General features: G+C 50.1%; 1 protein-coding gene across 1 annotated transcript in view; it reads left to right on the top strand.

Annotated features, from left to right (window-relative positions):
* Positions 1-5,518: 5,518 nt before the first annotated feature.
* LOC119405502 (nucleoredoxin-like protein 2) overlaps positions 5,519-22,137 on the top strand; it is a 45,471-nt gene continuing 28,852 nt past the window's right edge. Inside the window, exons 1-3 of the mRNA XM_049419422.1 lie at positions 5,519-5,574; positions 6,396-6,459; positions 11,193-11,276. Of these exons, the coding sequence (XP_049275379.1) occupies positions 5,519-5,574; positions 6,396-6,459; positions 11,193-11,276 (204 nt within the window). The remainder of the gene's footprint in view (positions 5,575-6,395; positions 6,460-11,192; positions 11,277-22,137) is intronic.

Below are 22,137 nucleotides of genomic sequence, written 5' to 3' on the forward strand. Positions count from 1 at the left end.
TTCCTCTCAGCCGACGTATTGATGCTGCCCAGCCGCCCTTCGAAAATTTTCTGCACTTAACGTGGTTTTGCACTGCCTCCAAGATCGGAGGCACCTGACCTTGTTTTGCATTGCCTCCGTGATCGAACCACCTTTGGGTGGTTCGATCACGGAGGGTGGTTCGATCATCACGTAGTGGTGACGTCATCATGTGATCATGTGACGTCATAATGACGTCGCAAATTATGGTGATCTGTGACGTCATCGTAACGTCATATGGTGACGTCATCTCCTGATGATGATTTTTTGCATCAACCGTCCCCGACGGCGCTGACGCCTGACGCCGAGGGTCGAATTTTGCGTTTGATGAGGTATCTAAGGCTGTCGCGTTAATACATGCGATCACTCTGCTTCATATTCGCAGCTGCTAAAATGCAGTCATGTCGATGCTAAAATGCCTAGTCTTTCACTTACACTTATAGCTACACCTTTGGACTGAGTACAGCCGTGTCCATGACTGAGTTACTATGTCCTGGCGCTCTTTGGCCATCAAATGGCCTTTGCGCCAATGAACATGATACATCATCATCATCGTCATCATAAGTATAGCTTCACTAATGAGTAGGACCTGCTACCTGCAGGTAGCAGGTAGCAGCGCCCCTTGCCGCATAAACTTTCTAAACTCCACCGTCGTGGTCCTAATAAAATATATTTTCTCTTGCAAAATGTTGACTTCATAGTCCAGGTCGACCTGCAACCATGGTACTTCCTTCGCGGTAGTTGTCAAGCATAACTACCAGGTTCGCGATATACTTATGCAAACACACTGAATTATACACTTTCGAATGTGTCCAAACATTAGAGCTGTTGTATGAAACGTGTCGATCTTGTTATGCTAGCCTCTGCTTTCTACATGAAATTTACATTAAAAGGGTACTGACACCTTTTTTCGAAGGCGAGTTTACTCTGCCATACAAATCTCCTGTATGCAGAGAAGGCTCTGAGCAAGTGTGAAGCTCAGCAAATGCTGATGATATTGTTACGTGAGTGACGAGTCGCTTTTACAAGTCGCTATTCACAAGATATATTTGCAAGAGCGGCTGCAGCGCTGACCAGACCGGCTCCGACGAGCTCGAGCAGCTAGCGACCTTCGTCCTCTTCGTCGGGCACACACGCGCGTCGACCATATGAATTCCGGCAGCCTACATGTAACATAACCCCCGGCGGCAAAGGCGCCGTCTCGGCGCATCTAGACGTCAACGTCATTGGGCGAGTGGTACTGCTTCAGGCGTGCGACGTGTACGATGTCGCTGGCATGCGGGGTGGATGAAGACGACGAGACAGCAGGAGCAATTTCATAGGTGACGGGAGTCACCGCACGAAGCACTCGGTATGGCCCTGTGTACCGAGAGAGCAGTTTGTCGGACAGGCCAACGTGCCGGGTCGGAGACCACAGCAGAACCAAAGAACCGGGTGAAAAGTGTACGTCGCGGTGTCGTTGATCATACCGACGGCGTTGGTTCTCTTGGGAGGTCAGAAGGCGAGTACGAGCGGCTTCGCATGCATGAGCGGCCCGGCTGATAGCGTCCAGGGCGTATTCAGTGGTCGGAGCTGCTGGCAACGGAATGACTGTATCGAGGGGCAATGTGGGTTCGCGGCCGAACAGCAGGAAAAATGGGGAGTAACCAGCCGTGTCATGGCGCGAGGAATTGTAGGCAAATGTCACGTACGGTAGAGCAAGGTCCCAGTCGGAGTGGTCTGAGGAGACATACTTTGAAAGCATGTCGGTTAGGGTTCGATTCAGACGCTCCGTGAGGCCATTCGTTTGCGGATGGTACGACGTAGTGAGCTTGTGCCGCGTTTCACATGAACGCAGGATGTCCGCTATGACTCTCGATAGAAATGTGCGGCCACGGTCCGTGAGCAGCTGGCGTGGAGCACCGTGTTGCAAGATCACGTCGCGCAGAAGGAAATCGGCGACATCTGTGGCGCAACTTGTTGGAAGAGCTCGTGTGATGGCGTAGCGTGTGGCGTAGTCTGTGGCCACAGCTATCCACCTGTTGCCAGCAGAAGACAGGGGAAAAGGGCCGAGTAGGTCCAAGCCGACGCGAAAGAAGGGTTCAGACGAAATGTCGAGGGGTTGAAGGCACCCAGCCGGAAGCGTCGACGGTGTTTTGCGGCGTTGACATTTCTCACACGCCGCGACGTATCGTCGGACGGAGCGTGCGAGACCTGGCCAATAGAAGCGACGGCGGATTCGGTCGTATGTGCGGGACACACCAAGGTGACCGGCAGTTGGAACGTCGTGAAGTTCGTGGAGTACAGCCGAGCGGAGGTGTTTGGGTACAACAAGCAGCAGAAATGGTCCGTCTGGATGAAAGTTGTGGCGGTATAGTGTACCATTCTGGAGTACGAACGAGCGATGAGATCGGTCCGAAGGTGAGGATTGAACCCTTGTGAGGATTGAACAAGGGATTGAACCCTTGTAGCAGAGAGTCCATCATGCGCTCGAACGTGGCTGGGGCGTTGCATAGCCCGAAGGGCATAACCTTGAATTGGTACAGGCCATCGGGAGTGACGAAGGCGGTCTTTTCTTGGTCTTTCTCGTCCACGGCAATCTGCCAATAACCGGAGCGAAGGTCTATGGATGAAAAGTAGCGTGCGCCATGGAGACAATCGAGAGCGTCATCAATGCGGGGCAAAGGATACACGTCCTTTTTCGTAATTCGATTTAGATGCCGGTAATCGATGCAGAAACGCCATGTGTTGTCTTTCTTTTTAACCAGGACGACGGGTGACGCCCAAGGGCTTGATGAGGGCTCAATAATGCCTTTAGCTAACATCTTGTTTACTTCTTCTTGAATAATCTGGCGCTCCGATACGGACACCCGATACGGTCGACGGTGAATGGGAACAGCATCACCTGTGTTGATACGGTGCTGCACAAGAGAAGTTTGGCCGAGTGGTCGATTGTCAAGGTCGAAGATCTCGCGGTAAGAAGCCAAAAGGCGGATGAGGGCGGCTGATTGCGCTGGGGGGAGGTCTGGGGCAATCATGGGGCGCAATGCCATGTCGAGGCTTGTGACATCGGGTGGGCGACAAGGAAGATTGGAGCATACGTCTGCTGCAAAAGAGGTGACGTGGTCATCGGCTAAGGACCGCAACGTGGCGATTAAGATGCCTTGAGGGAGGACTTGCTTCGTGAAGCCGAAATTTATGACGGGGAGATGTACCCGGTTAGCGGCTATAGTAATGACGCAGTGAGGCACAGTGATGTCACGTGCCAGAAGTACATCAGTAATCGGCGTGACGACGTAGTGCCCATCCAACACGGATGAAGTCGTTGTGAATTCGGCGAATGTTAGGGCTTTAGGCGGTAGGCGGATGAAATCCGTGGTGCAGAGGCTGTGTGGAAGGTCGGAGTGAATATCTGGCTGAAGAGGAAGGTCCAAGCAAAGAGTACCAGCGGAACAGTCTATCAGGGCAGAATGGGTCGATAGGAAGTCCATCCCTAGGATGAGGTCATGAGGACAATTATGGAGCACCGTGAATAGGACAGGAACGTAACGGTCGGCGATGCTTATGCGAGCTGTACACATTCCAGTGACAGGAACAGTTCCGCCATCGGCGACGCGTACAGCTTTTGTAGTAGCAGGCGTGAGGACTTTTTTCAGTCGGCGACAAAGGCGAGCACTGATTATGGACACGTGAGCTCCAGTATCGACTAGAGCCGTCAAAGAAATACCGTCCACATGCACATCGATGAGGTTCTTGTTCGTAGGAAGCGTCAACGGAGGATTTGGTTCAGAAGGAGATGATGCAGCACTACCTCCAGGAGCTGCACGATCTAGTTTTCCGTCGGGTACGATGCAAAGTTGGGCGGCGAGGGGTGGCGGCGTGGTTGGGGCGACGGGGAACGACGGCGTTGAGGGGACGGTGAACGAGCAGGAGGGCGGCTGTTGGGTGTGTCACAAGTAGGGTCTGTACGGCTGGGAGGATACCGGCGAAGATCTTCATATGGGCGGGAAGGCGAGAAAAGTTGGGTCCTATAGGGCGGCGTCCAAGTGGCGCGGCAGTAGCGGGAGACATGACCAACGCGGTGGCACCGGAAGCAGATGGGTCTGTCGTCGGGAGTTCGCCATTCCGCTGGGTTGCGAGATCGTGGAGGAACGAATGGGTCACTTCGAGATGCATTCATGGGCATTGGTCGGGACGAGGGGCGAGAGACCGGGCAGGCGACAGGGAACCCGAGGTTGGCGAATTCTTGTCGTACGACCGCCTGAATAACGGAGACCGCGGGGGTTGGTTGTATAGTGGCATGGTCGAATGGAGAGGGCTGGAACGGCGCTGGACTTGCCGCTTCAAGTTCCCGTCGAACGATACGCGCTACACTCCGCTCAAAGGGCGGTGTAGCGGCGGAATCGGAGCAGGTGGACGTGGCAGCCGTGTTTGGCAACCGAGAAAATTGAGGGTGCACACGACGGCTTTTGGCCGTTTCGAAACGGCGGCATTCTTGAATGATGCGGTCGATAGTCGAGACGTTGGTGTAGACCAGCAAATGAAAAGCGTCGTCCGCGATGCCTTTCAAAACGTGACCCACTTTGTCAGCTTCGGGCATTGCCTCGTCCACTTTCCGGCAAAGAGCAAGCACTTCTTGTATGTAGGAGACATACGACTCAGTAGGCGACTGGACACGGGTAGCGAGCTCTTGTCGTGCAGCTGCGTGGCGACCGGTCGGGTTCCCAAAGATGTCACGTAGCTTCTCCTTGAATGTGTCCCAGCTGGTGAGCTCGGTCTCATGTGTTTCGTACCAGATGCGCGGGGTTCCGTCCAAGTAGAAGAGAACATTAGCGAGCATCATGGTAGGGTCCCACCGATGAGTTTGACTGACCCGTTCATACAGGCGAAGCCAGTAGTCGACGTCGAGGCCAGGTTGCGCGGAGAATGTCCCGGGATCGCGGGGGGTGGGGACCGCGACAAAGGTTGTCGTAGGAGCCGCAGATGGAGATGGGGACGGGTTGTCATTGGAAGCCATGGCGAGAGGCTGAATGACGCGGCCACTGCGGAGCTGCGTGGTGAGGACGGGGAACGTTCCACCTCCACCAAATATGTTACGTGAGTGACGAGTCGCTTTTACAAGTCGCTATTCACAAGATATATTTGCAAGAGCGGCTGCAGCGCTGACCAGACCGGCTCCGACGAGCTCGAGCAGCTAGCGACCTTCGTCCTCTTCGTCGGGCACACACGCGCGTCGACCATATGAATTCCGGCAGCCTACATGTAGCAATATTGCTACATGCATACTGCCAGCCCCTTGCACCATGCGCGTGTGCGCCGGACGAAGAGAAGGAAGATCTCTCTCTCCTCGGGCTCTTGGCTGAACCGGTCAGCGCTGCAACCACTCCTGTAAATATATCGTGTAGATAATCTACGGACTACAGTCTACCGAGTCTTCATTCACGTAACATTTGGTGGAGGTGGAACGTTCCCCGTCCTCACCACGAAGCTTCGCAGCGGCCTCACCATCCAGTTTCCGGCCATGGCTACCACTGACAACAGCTCGTCTCGGTCTCCAGCTGCGGCGCCCACCACAACGTACCTTACGGTGTCCCACCCCCGCGACCCCGTACATTTTCCGCCCAAGCTGGCCTTGACGTTGACTACTGGCTCAGCATGTACGAGCGTGTTAGCCAAACTCACCGATGGGACCCCACCATGATGCTTGCCAACGTAATCTTCTACTTGGGAGGCACCCCGCGTGTCTGGTTCGAGACCCATGAGACCGAGCTCACCAGCTGGGACATTTTCAAGGAGCGACTACGCGACATCTTTGGGGACCCGTCCGGTCGCCAAATGACAGCACGAAAAGAACTTGCCACCCGTGTCCAGTCATCGACCGAGTCGTACGTCTCGTACATTCAGGACGTACTCGCGCTGTGCCGAAAAGTGGACGAACAAATGTCCGAGGTTGACAAGGTGGGCCACGTACTCAAAGGCATCGCGGACGACGCCTTCAATTTGCTCGTCTACACAAATGTGTCGACCATCGACCTCATCATTAAGGAATGCCGCCGCTTCGAAAGGGCGAAAAGCCGCCGCGTACTGCCTCAATTCGCTCGGCTACCGAACACGGCTGTCACATCAACGTGCTCCGATCTCGGCGCCACACCACCCTTTGAGGAGAATGTGACGCGCATCGTTCGACGGGAGCTTGAAGCCGCAAGTCCAGCGCCCTTCCACACACCTCCCTTTGACCAAGCCGCTGCCCAAGCACCCCCCACGGTCTCTGTTATTCAGGCCGTCGTGCGTCAAGAAATTGCCAATCTCGGTTTCCCTGTCGCCTGCTCCGTCTCTCGACCCGAATACCGACCGACGCCAACGAGTGCACCCCGCAACGACTCCTATTTCCCTCCAAGATCCCGCAACCCATCGGAATGGAGAACTCCCGACGACAAGCCCATCTGCTTCCGCTGCCACCGGGTGGGTCACGTCTCCCGTCACTGCCGAACCACCTGGACGCCGCCTTATTGGGGCCAATTCTCGTCGCTTTCTCGCCCATACGCTGCACCTCACCGGTATCCGCCCAGCCGTACGTATGCTGCCTCTGACGCACCCAACAGCCGCCCTACTGCTCGGTCACCGTCGCCCCAACGCCGTCGTTCCCCGTCGCCTCAACCACGCCGCTATTCATCGCCGCCGAACTACGTCTCGCCCCGGACGGAAAACTAGGTCGTGCAGCTCCTGGAGGTAGTGCTGCATCATTTTCGTCTGAACCAAATCCTCCGTTGACGCTCCCTACGAACACGAACTTAATTGATCTGCAAGTGGACGGTATTTCTATGACAGCGTTAATTGATACTGGAGCTCAGGTGTCCATCATCAGTGCGCATCTCTGCCGTCGACTTAAGAAAGTACTCACGCCTGCTACAACTAAAGCCGTACGCGTCGCCGATGGCGGTACTGTTGCCGTCACAGGAATGTGTACCGCTCGAATAAGCATTGCCGGCCGCCACGTTCCCGTCCTCTTTACCGTGCTCACCAGTTGCCCTCACGACCTCATCTTAGGGATGGACTTCCTCTCGACACATTCTGCCCCGATTGACTGTTCTGCCGGTACTCTTTGCTTGGAACTTCCTCTTCTGCCCGATACTAGCCCCAAGCTCCAGAACAGCCTTTGTACCACAGAATTTATTCGCATGCCGCCTAAAGCCCTGACATTCGTCGAAATGGCAACGTCTTCACCGGTGCTTGACGGGGACTATGTCGTCACGCCTATTGCTGATGTCCTTCTGGCGCGCGACATCACTGTACCACACTGCGTTGTCACCGTAGCCGCTAACCGGATACATCTCCCTGTTGTAAATTTCGGCTTCACGAAGCAAGTGCTACCCCAAGGCATCTCAGTCGCCACGCTCCGATCATTATCAGATGACCACGTCACCATTTTCGCTGCGGACGTGTGCTCAGATGTTCCTTGTCGCCCGCCGGATACCACACGCCTCGACATGAAATTACGTCACATGATAGCCCCGGACCTCGAACCTGAGCAATCAGCCGCTCTAAGCCGCCTTTTGGCTTCTTACCGCGACATCTTTGACGTCGATAATCGACCACTAGGCCAGACTTCTGTTGTAAAGCACCGCATAAACATCGGTGATTCTCTTCCCATTCACCGCCGACCATATCGGGTGTCTGCCGCAGAGCGCACGGTCATTCAACAAGAAGTGAACAAGATGCTAGCCAGAGGCATTATTGAACCCTCGTCGAGCCCTTGGGCGTCTCCCGTCGTGCTGGTTAAAAAGAAAGACGACACATGGCGCTTCTGCGTTGATTACCGCCATCTTAATCGAATTACGAAAAAGGACGTTTACCCTTTGCCCCGAATTGACGACGCTCTTGATTGCCTACACGGCGCGCGCTACTTTTCTTCAATAGACCTACGCTCTGGCTACTGGCAGATTGCTATGGACGAGAAAGACCAAGAAAAGACTGCGTTTGTAACTCCCGATGGCCTCTACCACTTCAAGGTTATGCCGTTCGGGTCTGTGCAACGCCCCAGCCACGTTCGAGCGTATGATGGACTCTCTGCTACAAGGATTCAAATGGACAACCTGCCTTTGTTACCTCGACGATGTCCTTGTATATTCGCCTACATTTGAAACCCACCTTCGGCGTTTGGCAGCTATTCTTGACGTCTTCCGCAAAGCTGGCCTCCAATTGAATTCGTCGAAGTGCCACTTCGGTCGCCGGCAGATTACAGTCTTGGGCCACCTCGTCGATGCTTCGGGTGTGCAGCCGGACCCAGAGAAAATTCGTGCAGTCACGAGTTTTCCTGTACCCCAATCAGCCAAAGACGTCCGCAGTTTTGTGGGACTCTGTTCCTACTTCAGAAGGTTCGTGGAAGATTTTGCAACAATCGCTCGACCACTCACTGAACTTCTGAAGAAAGACGTGCCTTTTACGTGGGGTCCCGCTCAAACCGCCGCTTTTTCTCGCCTCGTCACACTTTTGACAACGCCGCCTATATTGGCCCACTTCGATCCATCCGCTGCGACGGAGGTCCGAACCGATGCTAGTGGTCACGGGATCGGAGCCGTCCTAGCCCAACGACAACAGGGACACAACCGCGTTATCGCGTACGCCAGCCGCCTCCTTACAGCTGCCGAGCGCAACTATTCCATTACAGAGCGTGAATGCCTTGCTCTTGTCTGGGCAGTCTTGAAGTTCCGCCCATATTTATATGGCACGCACTTTTCTGTAATAACGGACCATCATGCGCTCTGTTGGCTTTCGTCACTAAAGGATCCTACTGGCCGTCTTGGTCGCTGGGCTCTGCGACTCCAAGAATATAGCTACACAGTGACGTACAAGTCGGGCCGCCTACACCAGGACGCAGACTGCCTGTCTCGCTACCCGGTCGATGAATCGAGCACCATCTCTGACACCGACGCCGACGCTTGCGTCTTTTCACTTTCCTTACTAACAAACATCGGCGACGAGCAACGCCGTGATGCGTCCTTGCGTACTATCATCGAACGCCTAGAATCATCGTCTACCGACCGGTCCCATCGCTCGTTCGTCCTCCAAGATGGTGCACTCTACCGCCACAGTTTTCACCCAGATGGACCAGCCCTGCTGCTTGTTATTCCGAAACACCTCCGCTCGGCTGTCCTTCACGAACTTCATGACCTTCCAACGGCCGGTCACCTTGGTGTATCGCGCACTTACGACCGCATCCGCCGACGCTTCTTTTGGCCAGGGCTTGCACGCTCCGTCAGAAGATATGTTGCGGCGTGTGAGAAATGTCAGCGCCGCAAAACACCATCGACGCTTCCCGCCGGGTACCTTCAACCCCTTGACATTTCGTCAGAACCGTTCTTTCGCGTTGGCTTAGACCTACTTGGCCCGTTTCCCGTGTCTTCCTCTGGCAACAGGTGGATAGCTGTGGCCACAGACTACGCCACGCGCTACGCCATCACACGAGCTCTTCCAACAAGCTGCGCCACCGATGTCGCCGACTTCCTTCTACACGACGTGATTTTGCAACATGGAGCTCCACGCCAGCTGCTTACGGACCGTGGCCGCACATTTCTGTCGAAGGTCATAGCCGACATTCTGCGGTCATGTGAAACGAGGCACAAGCTTACTACGTCCTACCATCCGCAGACAAATGGCCTCACGGAGCGTCTCAATCGAACACTTACAGACATGCTTGCGAAGTATGTTTCCTCCGACCACTCCGACTGGGACCTTGCTTTGCCATACGTGACATTTGCGTACAATTCTTCGCGCCACGACACTGCCGGTTACTCTCCATTTTTTCTGTTGTTCGGCCGACAACCAACGTTGCCCCTGGACACCACCATCCCGTTTCCCGCAGTACCGACCAGTGAATATGCCCTTGACGCTATCACCAGGGCTGCCCATGCACGTGAAACCGCCCGCACTCGCCTTTTGACTTCTCAAGAAAACCAACGGCGGTTGTACGATCGCAGACACCGAGACGTGCACTTCTCGCCCGGTTCCTTGGTCCTGCTGTGGTCGCCCACCCGTCACGTTGGGATGTCGGAAAAACTGATGTCTCGATACACAGGTCCATACAGAGTCGTTCGTGCGGTAACCCCGGTAACTTATGAAATCGCTCCTGTCGCCTCGTCGCCTTCCTCTTCCACACCGGCCAGCGATATCGTACATGTCGCACGCTTGAAGCCCTACCACTCTCCCAGTGACGTTGACATCTGATGCGCCGAGACGGCGCTTCTGCCGCCGGGGATTATGCTACATGCATACTGCCAGCCCCTTGCACCATGCGCGTGTGCGCCGGACGAAGAGAAGGAAGATCTCTCTCTCCTCGGGCTCTTGGCTGAACCGGTCAGCGCTGCAACCACTCCTGTAAATATATCGTGTAGATAATCTACGGACTACAGTCTACCGAGTCTTCATTCACGTAACAATATAATTTAATTCGATATTAAAGTCAACTTTTCCCTGGCGCATCTACTGACATCGACACTAGCTTGACGTCATGCTAAAGTACAAATTCTGGTGACTTCACGCAGCAGTATGGCTGGTTGTGATGACGTTAGGTGCCAAACCTTTCAAGATGGCCGCTTGTGCATCACCGACGGAGCCACGGTGCGGAGCGGCCGCGGAAACGTCACTATATATTGTTCGAGCACGTAACGAGAAGCTCATACCATGTTGTGACGTCAGGGTACCGAGACTAGCTTTTTAAAACATACTGTAATTACTTTTTCAGGGCGCATTCGCGCTTAGCAGTACCTTTGCTAGGCTCTTCAGATCTTGACCCTTCATTTCACGCAAAAAAAGCAACTGAAAATATTCGTGTCAGTACCCCTTTAACGTTTGCGGCGAACATTCTCTGCCTCATTTAGCCTCTCCGTCAACTTTTGATATGAGAGGCAAATGAGGGCTTAAAAACGCAAGGAGCTACACGGAGCAAAGTGAGCTACCTCAAGAGAACAAGACAATTACAGACTGTCAATGTCAACACTCGAGAACTTACGACCCCATCGTGTATCTTTGAAATTCTTCCAATTTTCTCTCAAATCGGAAGTAGTCATTCCGAATAATGGTTTGCGCCAATATCACACATAGACATGCTTTTTCGCTCTCATTCCGCTGAGCGTACCAACCTCTATTGTGTTTCCGACATCGTGGAAATGAAAGTTTACCTTTTTCACTTCACGCAGGTGTGCGTGGTGCTGCTTGGCCAACCAGCAGTCCTCGGTGGCCATCCCTACGGCGTCGCAAGCCCTGGCAACAAGCGCATGAAGGTGCGTTTCTTGGGTCTCATGTTTGACGAATGGATTACACGATGCTCTTAACTGGGGTGGTGCGAGCCTCACGCTTGCGGCACTGTATACGGGCTGTCTGCGCTATAAGGGACGTAGTCACGCACATGGCTTACTTTAGGGTAGTTCTTTGCTGCTAGCATAAGGTTGCCTGTGAGAATGAATGGATCGTGCTCTGTAACCTCGGCGGCAACTGCAACTTCGAATCAGATGACGTGCTCCTTTTCCGGGGGAATCGAACAGAATAAGGTATGATTAGCTATTCGCATATGCATTGTGATAAACAAAGCCGCGCGCGTGTTTGGAAAAATGAATTTGTTGTGAAGTGCCGAGAATATGTCAGTATTTAATGAGGCTAAATTTTAGTACAGGCTTGAATAATTGTCGTCCCAGCAAGGGCACCTTTAGCTTCTGATACAGGCGATTAGAATTTAGGGAAACACGGATTTTAGTGCTGAATACTCTCGCGGAAGGCTGGGCGCGTTAAAATTAGTAATGCGAAAATATTATATGCCCCTTCAAACAAACATTGCGGCGAGAGTAGGATATATCATTCGATGGCAGAAAAAGAACACGCGACAAAGTGATGACGCGCGTGGGTTTTGGCGCCCAATTCAAAAATTGGTTTGACCCAATTCGAGCACATAACGAAGTGATCACGTCGTATGTAGGCCACATGACAATGCAACAACCTTACGTTGCTAGATTACATGACCAAGTGATTACGTAAGAACTTTCACATTCACGTTCACTGGTAAAGTGATCACATCGTTTGGCATAGTCACGTTATACCACATGAGAACCTTAAGCTGCAAATCCACATGACTAAGTAATCACGTCCTGTGACGGAGTCATGTGGCAACGTAAAAAACCTTACGTTCCAGGTACCTTGCAACGTAAAAAGTTTACGATGCAAGGTCCTGTGCCACGGTCTTGGGACAACGTAAGAACCTTACGTTGCAAGGTCTCATGACCAGATAATCACGCCATGTGACAACGTAAGAACCTTACGGTGCAAGGTCGCATGACTAAGCGACTACGTCATGTGACAACGTAAGAACCTTACGTTTCAAGGTCTAATGACCAGGTGATCGTCATGTGATACAGTCATCAGACAATGTAAGAACTTTACGGTGCGGGGGTCGCAGAACCGACTAATCACTTAATATGACACGGTCATGGGACAACGTAAGAAACTTAAGGTGCCAGGTCGCATGACCAACTGATCATGTCATGTGACACACTCATGCGACAACGTAAGAACGTTACGCTGCATGGTCGCGTCATGTGACAACATAACAACCTTACGTGGCAAGGTTGCATCACCGAAGGATAACGTCTTGGGGCAGTCACGGGAGCTCGCGTAGGAACATTAAGTTCTAAGGTCACATACCTGTGATAACGCCATGGCACAGTGTCATGCAACATAGACGCGAAATAGTTTACGCGCCCAGACATGTCGTACTGTCGCATTGAATGCATGTAAGAAGATCTAAGTTATTGGCTGATAACAGCTTTATTGAGAGTTTTGCTGTGCTTGTGCTGACCGACCCTAAGTCTCCCACATGAGGACAAGGCCCTCCGCCCACAAGGCCCTCCGAAAACGCACCACGGAAGCGCGGACAATTTAGAGTTGGTCCTTTGGTGCGCCAGCGAACGCCGGTTGTGGTCCAAAGACCGAGTCAGAGCCGAGAGTCGATAACACAACGAAAACGAAATATATTCTCAGTTAAGGCAATACAAATAACACAAACACGTGCACACTCGGCTGATACCAGTTACAGCTTCACAATAATACTCAGATGGTGTTTACACAACGGGAGCTAAACAAACAGATCACACGCTACGAATGCAATCGCATGCATTACAACTATTCAATGACCGTTAAAGTCCTGAAATATACAATGGCGTATCCAGTCCGCAATACATGGACGGTAATCGAATGCTTCTCTTCAAGGAAACACTCACGCCAGCTCCAGCGTTGATCGTCGTAGCTCAACCGTCGTCGTGACTTGTCACGGCTCACACGGCGTCGTCATCCAATTCTTCCAAATTGACGATCGGCTCCGCACACCATCATAACCACGTCTTCTTGGCTAACGGAGCCACACTTCGCATAACTTCACCATCACCGGGCCATTCCCTTCACTCACTGACTTCTCGACTCCTGTCTGCACTACTCACTGACTGCGGCTTCTTCGTCGTTTGCACGCTTTTATCCCTTCTTCCCCGGTTTCTAGAAGCGTCGGGATGTTTCTTCTGCGTGCAGTACAGGTAAGCCTGTACTGCACGTATGTTCGAATCGCGACGGCATCGCTCGCGGATGCGTCACCCCCTCCTTCTAGAAAGATCCAGGCTTTGCCAGGCGTTCGATCGTGTTTACGGCGTCTGGCTCGAGTGGGTGAGGAGGATGCGGCGCGCCGGCGTCTTTTGATGCTTGTTTTTTTTCGTCTTTCGCGCTTCTTGGGCGCGCGATTCGCGCCGTTCTGTCTCGTAGCAGTTTGAAAGCGGCCTCGCGCGCGCTTTATAACGCGATCGTTTGTGACAATAGTCCTTCTTAACGTGGCGATGTTCTGATATTTTGTACCCCTGAAGTTTTTTTCTATAGAAGCTCGGACTACAAATTCCACATGGTGCAATGTGTCATCGAATTTGAATAAGTTGTCGACTGACCTCTCTACCTTCCACTGAACAAGCCTGTCAAAGATGATTCATTGGATGCCTAGTGCAATTTTCGCGGTTTGTTCAGTCCTTGTGAGCTTACTGACTACCACAAAATGTACTAGACCTGTCAATACACTACTTCATACCACTTTATTTCATTTGATCTCGAGGCATTACAAAAGGAGGCGCAATTTCTTATAACGGCAAGAGATGTGTAAGCGTAATAAGGCACGGTAGATATCACTACTATAGCCTAAGCTATTGTGAAGGTTTATAACATCACCAGAAAAAAAAGTAAGATTCAGCTAACACTATCATTCTAATACGTCTTATGGAATGACTGCGACCTATACAAGTTGTTAGGCTTCTAATCATACAATATTAGCTAGTGTTTTAAAAAAGTTGATAGTCTTGAATTGCGGCGATGCTTCAGGACGGTGGTTGCAATCCTGTGACCTGCTTGTAATAAAATTGTGGGAACAGGGATCAGTAGGACAAGAAATAAGTTCAACTTTGCGGAAGTAGTCGACGCGAGCAGAGTGAAAGGACGGGTTAGAGATTAGTTCGTCAGACCCGATGGCTGCTACGGAAGTAAATTTTATGAAAAAAAGTGAGTGGCGAAAAAAATAACGGTATATAGTCTGAGAGTTTGCTTCATGGTGGAGACACTAGCAGTTCCATTCTAGTTTCGGAAATTGAATCGACTGAAATTATTCTGAACAACTTCGAGTAAAATAGTTAGCTTGGTAGAGCTCGGGTCCCATACAAAGGAGGCGTGCGGATTTATGATTTGTAAAGCAGCAGTTGTGGTAAGGCATTAATAAAATGCCGTCGTATGCGTGTGAGCAGTCGGTTAGCGTTGCTTATGACATGGTTAATATGAAGGGGGCAAGTTAGATTTCACGGGACGTAGACTCCAAAGTAGCGGTAAGATTTTGCGAACTCGAGGATGAAAAATGCTTAAACGTGGGGTTGCCGCTAGAGCCAAAGGTTTGAGAAGTGAACTTGTCTTCATCAAGGCAGCAACTGCCTTCCTTAGCACCCTGTATGTGTACGCCTTGATCTATCTCCCTCAACCACAGAAGGGGAGAAGAAGAGAGAAAGAGGGAAAAAGAGGTGGTGAGAGAAATAGACTACATATTATTTAGATAGTTTGGCGTGTCGAATGCGAAGAGTAAGTGGCAAAAAACTTGGAGGATGCTTGAGCTTCACTCTCAAGAGTAGAATGCGAAAGCGTAATGGGACCGCGTTCGTATCGCCTTCCCAATCGCTAGCCTTGCTTCGCTTCTCGGTCGGCACCTAGACCGTGGTGCGGGGAAAGCCAGAGTGCGGACGCACGCCGGCTCCTATATCCATGCATGTAGATGTATAGATACCAGGAATGTATACTAGTTTTGTTCGCGTGGACGGGTCATATATCAGCCGGGGGCAAGAAAGTTGCGTCAATATATTTAACGAAGACATACATCACGTATGGGCAGCACCCATCGAGTGGTTACGGTGCTCGACTGCCGGCAGTGGTGGCCGCATTTGGTTGAAGGCGACATGCTAGAGGCATATCTGCTTAGATTTAGGTACGCGTTAAAGAACAGCAGATGGTCAAAACTTGCGGAGCCCTGCGCAACAGCCTCCCTCATAATGATACTGTGGTTTTGGGACGTAAAACCCTGACAATTATAATTATCATGTACGCATGGGCTGCAAATGAACGTGGCAATTACGTGGTGAGAACTGTTCGAAATACTTTGATAAGAGGCTTAAGTAAGACGTGATGTCGTTGTGTACCTACTATATGGGCTAGATGGACGTTGAACCAGCACCACCAACGAAACGCACACAGCAATGAAAACCGACAGGTAAAAGCACTACTTACACGCAGACACCTCTATACGCTAGCAAACCAAAAGATGCACAGAAAGGCATCGGGCGCAGACCTCACCACGAACACACTACCTGTAAACGGTTCTCCCCGGAAATCTGCCCAAAAGAAGCACAGATGACTGACAAACAGCAAGCAAGGGCAGTACAGACAATTGCAAATCCGGTCGCGTCCATCAATCACGCAAACTCACCAAAAAATAAACGAACTACAGACTGCATTTTATATCATACTCTAGCTACATCAATGAAAGGAAAATTCGGAACGGTCTTATAGTAAGATGTTTACTGGGTGCCCTACCACCCAGCTTATTAACAAAATGTAGCATTACTAGGAAGTGTCTCTTTGTCATTAATTCATATTTAAAGGACATTGCGGAAACCATCTTACTTTTATGACCGACCAACTTTATTACAAATAATAAACTGACTGAAGAGGGAACTGAAGAACTTACCGAATTTGTGAAACGTGGAGAAGAAAAACCGTTTATTTATTTATTTATGTATTCGTGCAACCTACATCGCCCACATGGGCATTTTTGTAGGGGGGTGAGGAAAAAAAAAGCACGCAGTTTTACGGTTAAAAAATGGCAGACATTTGCGCAGCAGTGCCTGCGCATTCACGAAAAGCATATGCTGGAAGATCAACAACACACGCATGCAACTTATTCCATTCACGAGTAGTAAAGGAAAAAAACAATTAGCAAAAACACCGGTGCGAAAGCTGATCTCGCGGAATTTTTTTGAGTGATCATTTCTATGTGACACGTAGTATGGTCTCATTATGTATAAACTCTTGTTAATGCGAATTTCATCACAAAAGACTGAATGGCAAAACTTTAATCGCAAGAATTTTCTGCGCTCAAGGAGTTTCCATCCTAAGTTACTGTTAATGCAGGTAACGCTGGAGTTAAAGTTATAATGGTCACTGACAAAGCTTGCAGCACGGTTTTGTATGCGTTCAAGTTTATAGATTAGAGTTTAACCATGAGGATCCCACACTGGAGAGGCATGTTCAAGGATAAGTCGGATATTTGTAACATACAAAGCTTCTTGCAGACTTCGCAAGAAAGGACACTGTTGAGCAAAGAACAGCGTAAAAGTACTCCTGCTAATAAATGTTCCCGGAATAATTCGATAAACACAGCAGAAAGCTCCGTTACTCCGGTCCAATACTTAGACCACAGTAGCAAGGTAGTAGCCATATGACAGAGCTTGAATGCAGTCGAAATAAGTCTTCTCAAACGCTGCCTTACATTCTGCCCCACAAACAATGCGGCGAACGAGTACGATCTACGCAAAGATATAATGGAGTTTTCAAGACGTGTACATATGAAGGAATCCTTTTTTGTAGATGCGGACAACGCAAGTAATGGGACTTTGCCATCACCAAGCACACAGACAAAATATACAAAGTAGTGCCAAGAATTAGATGAATATACAAATGTAGTCTGAATGAAAGCTCTTACCACATCTACAGAGTCGCAAGCCGAAGAAGTGAACTTGCAGCGGCTACGATGTTTTAAACAGATCGCCGACAGAAAGGACATTATTAGAGAACCTGCGTGCTAAGGTGGTAGTCTGTCCTAAGGAGAAATATGGAAACGAGGCTATCGAGCCACTCAGCGACAACGCCCAATAACAAATCAATTTTTTTATTGTTGTTGTTGTTGTTGCTTAATTCTGTATGGCCAGCAGGGGTTGTTGCGCTGCGAAGGTGAAGGTGGAACCAACGAAGCCATGACAACGTAAATTACTTGGGTGATTACTCACATGGTTATAAATAATTAGCATACCACGTAATTCAATCTTCGTTTCGGCGCGCAAAAATTGACACTCAATTTTATTTCACGAAAAGCTCGTCTTTTACGTGGTTCTGCATAGGCGGCGCATAGTAAAAGATAAGTACTGTGGTGTTTGAGGATTTAAACACGGCCACCTGGATCGGGGCGCGCGGCGGTGTTGCTCCGGCCGTCCCATTCGGACGGAGGAGGCGTAATTGCAGAAAGGGGCGTGACCGCTCCTTTCGCCGCACCGCGGCGCGCGCCTACTACCCCTCCATTCCTTTGCGCTCTATGCGGGAAGGTTTGCGGCGCCTGAGATATCGCTGTAGAGTAACCGTGAGCTAGCATAAGCACTTCCCCCACCCTCACAAAAAGCACATAAAAGGATGATAGGCGGCTATCGCTATATGTCTTTACTATTTTTGTGTGTGTGCGCCGATCCATTGTCGTGATGATGGTGACCGAAGCGAAAACACCCGTGAGTCACATTTCAAGAAATTGTGTTTGGTGTTCTTAAGTGCAGCATATCAGTAAAAGTATACATGTGAAGGAAAGCACGAGATTTATTAAAAACCTTTTATTTTCTGAGTGCGGCCTTGAGTGCGCGAGCTTTACCTGCTGGAAGGAATGCCACTTTGGCGTCGAGCAACGTAATGTTTCTTGGGTTGACTTACAGTAAGGCACGCAGCCGTACGGCACGTTTCTGAAAAACACGGTAAATGAGGCGAGCGAGTGAAAAACTCGCAGCTACAGCTAACAGGCGTAACCTCGTGGTACGCAGACTAAAACAAATTACTTGAAGTCAATGTGGTATGACAATGTGAAACATCTAAGAGAGAAAACTTATATTCACGTCTTTCTTTTATTGTGTGTTACGTATTAACACGTTAATTAGTGCAGACCGTTAGAGGCGTTTATTTCCGTATTACATGTGCACTCTGCCCGTAATTAATTCAGATAGAGTTAAACGCCTCTATAAACTGCCCGTTCACATTAAATACGACACGCACCAACACACCAGAAAAACAATTGATGCGTTTTGTTAGACACGCACAAAAAAATAGGGAAAAAAAAAAGCAGCAATACTAGCGAGAAACGTCCGCAACCGACCTACGGCCGTCGGTAAATCGACGCTTATGTAACGTCGGGCCTTGGTCAACCCGCGAGCGGCATGCACTCGGCATCGTCGGCCACGGTGTACGGGCCTACATCGGGTGCCGACGCAGGCCCACATGAGGCCAATGTCAATAACCAAGACCGGCCCTACATTGGTTGCCAAGGTTGAGCCAACGACAGTGTGTTCGCCAGCGACGTCAGGCCGACATTTTGCCAAGGATAAAATGTTGCTTGGGAAACGGGCTCTTTCATGCTGTCGCGTTAAAACGACAAGCGATACCAAAACGAGAGAAAGTGGCCATTGCGCGACCGACCCTTAGCTAATTCGCAGGCGACAAGCGTCGCTCATCGCTTTCGCGTTCAAATTCGCCTACATGCGGCCTGCGCTTAAATAAGAACGTCGTATTCACATCACTGTTGTATCGTGGAAACTTCAGAATGCAAAGAGACGTGCCCACATCAAAATGTTGCCTATCATCGGCAAGGAGAAAACGACTACAGCATTCATTACCGCAATTGTTCTCCAGTTAAGACAGCGCTCGACCGCAGAAGACATCTATGCAGTGCCGACGACGACGAAATGTATTTAGAAAGAAGCATGGCGCGCGCCGGTCCAGGCGGCCGTGGGAGAAACGAGTGCCAAAACAAAGAATGAGAAGCACGGAAAATCACGTACTCGGCACAATACATGTGTCATGGCACTTATGTAGCGGCCGTGGTCATGGCACATGAACGCGCCGCGCCACACGAAGTCTCTTAAGCACGCTGCTTGGCTCTATCTCGATTGTAACATGCTACAGAGAACAACACTCACTGTGTAAAGCCCGATTAACAATAGATAATAGCGTACCTTGATTCCAGTCACCACGTGCACGATGTCCAGTGTGCATTTTTCCAAACACATCTGCGGCTGTCTACGGCGCGGTCAGCGCGGCATCATTCGCAAGGATGGATGGATGCTATGAGCGTCCCCTTTATAACGGGGCGGTGGCATGTCTGCCACCATGCTCGAAGAAAAAAGAAAAACTTCCTTGTTTCATGCTGGCCTAATACCTTGTCTACATTGATTAAATCTATCTTATTATACCAAAATATTTATAAATTCACGGTCTATCTCTCTGCCTCTTAAGGCAGAATGACCTTATTCCCCCCCCTTCCATTATTTATTTTTGTACTTTATCTCTACTCTTCTGCCACCAATACTCTAACCGTCTCTTACTTATTTCTATCGCGGACGTGTTCAGCTTTCCATTGTTGTCCCTAAAACCCAAGGCTTCCTGTAGACTCGTGCCCACAAGTATACCTGGTTGAATATCGCCACATTCAATCAGTACATGTTCCATCGTTTCCTTAGTTCCCCCGCAGCATGTACAGTGTTCGTCTTCGTTACTGAATCTCGCTTTATAACTTCGCGTTCTAAGGCAGCCCGACCTTGCTTCAAACAGTAAAGCGCTTCCCCTTGAATTATCATAAAACCTTTCCCTCCTTATTTCGTTTTTTCCCTTTCGGTAGTTACTCAGAGCCGGCTTCTTTTCCATCGCTGTCATCCAATAAGTCCTCTCCGCCTCCCTGACCTTCCGCTTAATGCTCCCTGTTGCAATATCGCCCGCACTGCTAGCCGTATATTTACTGGTGAGCCTCCTAGTTCTTTTTCTCCACTGCGTGTCAACGCTTTTTCTATACAAATACCTGAAAACCTTCTCTGCCCATCTACTGTTCTTCATTTTCCTCAGCCTCTCTTCGAATCTCATTTTGCTCTGAGCTTCCCTCACTTCAAAGCCTGTCCATCCCATATCACCCTTTACAGCCTCAATTGTCGTCTTCCCGTGAGCGCCCAACGCGAGGCGGCCCACCGTCCTTTGATTTACATCCAATCCTGATTGTACCTCTGACTTCATGCAAACCACTGAGTTCCCAAATGTAAGCCCCGGGACCATCACACCCTTCCACAGCCCTCGAAGCACCTCGTACTTATTGTATCCCATAAAGCTCTGTGCTTCATAATTGCAGCATTCCTCTTTCCCTTTGCTACCGCTGCTTTCTCTTGTACCTCCATATATCTATCCCCCTCATTTACCCATACTCCGAGGTACTTGTACTCGCTTACCCTCGGTATTTTTTGGCCCTCTATGAAGACCGCATGGTCTTCGTGATCATTGAATACCATCAATCCACATTTTGTTGCACTAAATCCTAGTCCTAGAGCCTCACATTCCCTTCCGCATATATCTGCCAGTCGCTGTATATCATCTTGACTGTCCGCAAATAAGACAATATCATCAGCATAAAATAGACCTGGAAGCTTCTGCTCAACCATCGTGCCGACCTGTTTGTGTGACAAATTAAATCCAATGTTGCTACCTTCTAGCGCTTTTTCCATCCTCACCATGTACAGCATGAATAACAGCGGGGACAAAGGACATCCCTGTCTCAGCCCCTTGCTAATTTCAACGCTGTCCTTGCTACTTATTCCTTCCCATTCTATACAAACTGCATTTTCTCGGTACATTTCCCTCAAAAGCTGTATACAGTCGTCCCCTATGCCCACTTCTTTCAATATATCCCATAAAATTTCCTGCTTAACGTTGTCATACGCTCCGGTGATATCTAGATAAGCTATGTATAAGGGCCTGTTTTCTATTTTCGCAAGGGGGTGGGAGGAGAGCGCCGCGTCGCGGCGCGCGTCTGAACTACCTCAATTACAACTTTTCAAAGGGGCGCGCGCCGAATGGGACGGCCGGAGAAACACCGCCGCGCGCCCCGATCCAGGTGGCCGTGATTTAAAACTTTTTTTTAGGTGCGGTATCGGTTGCCTTCGGCATTCACTATAATGAAAAAAAAAAGATGTACCGAATTGATTGAACTTGGGCTTTGCAGTAATCCGGAATCTCCCACGCCAGGTTCGTTTCGTTCAGTGCAAGTGCTCGTGGCCGATGCGCGACACAACGAAAAAAAATCACCTGATGTCGCATCGTGCGTGTCCTTTTCTTGTGCAGTGCTCTGGGAATACAAAATAATTACCTAATTTCTTAGGTAAATGCAATGACAGTCGTGTCGTGGGTGATTCGCGTAAGGCAGGAGCGACGCTCACGATGGAAAAGGAATCATTCGGCCATTCCAGCAATGCACACACTCCCTGTATTTCGTTGCATGCGTTGTCGCGAAGCGATAACAAATTCGCTCGCCGAGCAGTTCTCGCTCCGTCCCAAGGAAGCGAAAATTGCGGGCGTGCGATTAGTGAAACTTAGAACCAAATCGAGTACTAATCGAATAGCGAACATACCGAATCGAATAGTTTTCGAATAGTAATTAAGGAAGCCATTTTCAAAACACGCCTAAAATTCCGCAACATTTGAAACAAATATTCACAAACTTTACCAATTAACGTTACCGTTACATCT

Source organism: Rhipicephalus sanguineus, chromosome 9, assembly GCF_013339695.2.
Source record: "Rhipicephalus sanguineus isolate Rsan-2018 chromosome 9, BIME_Rsan_1.4, whole genome shotgun sequence".
Classification (NCBI taxonomy): domain Eukaryota; kingdom Metazoa; phylum Arthropoda; class Arachnida; order Ixodida; family Ixodidae; genus Rhipicephalus; species Rhipicephalus sanguineus.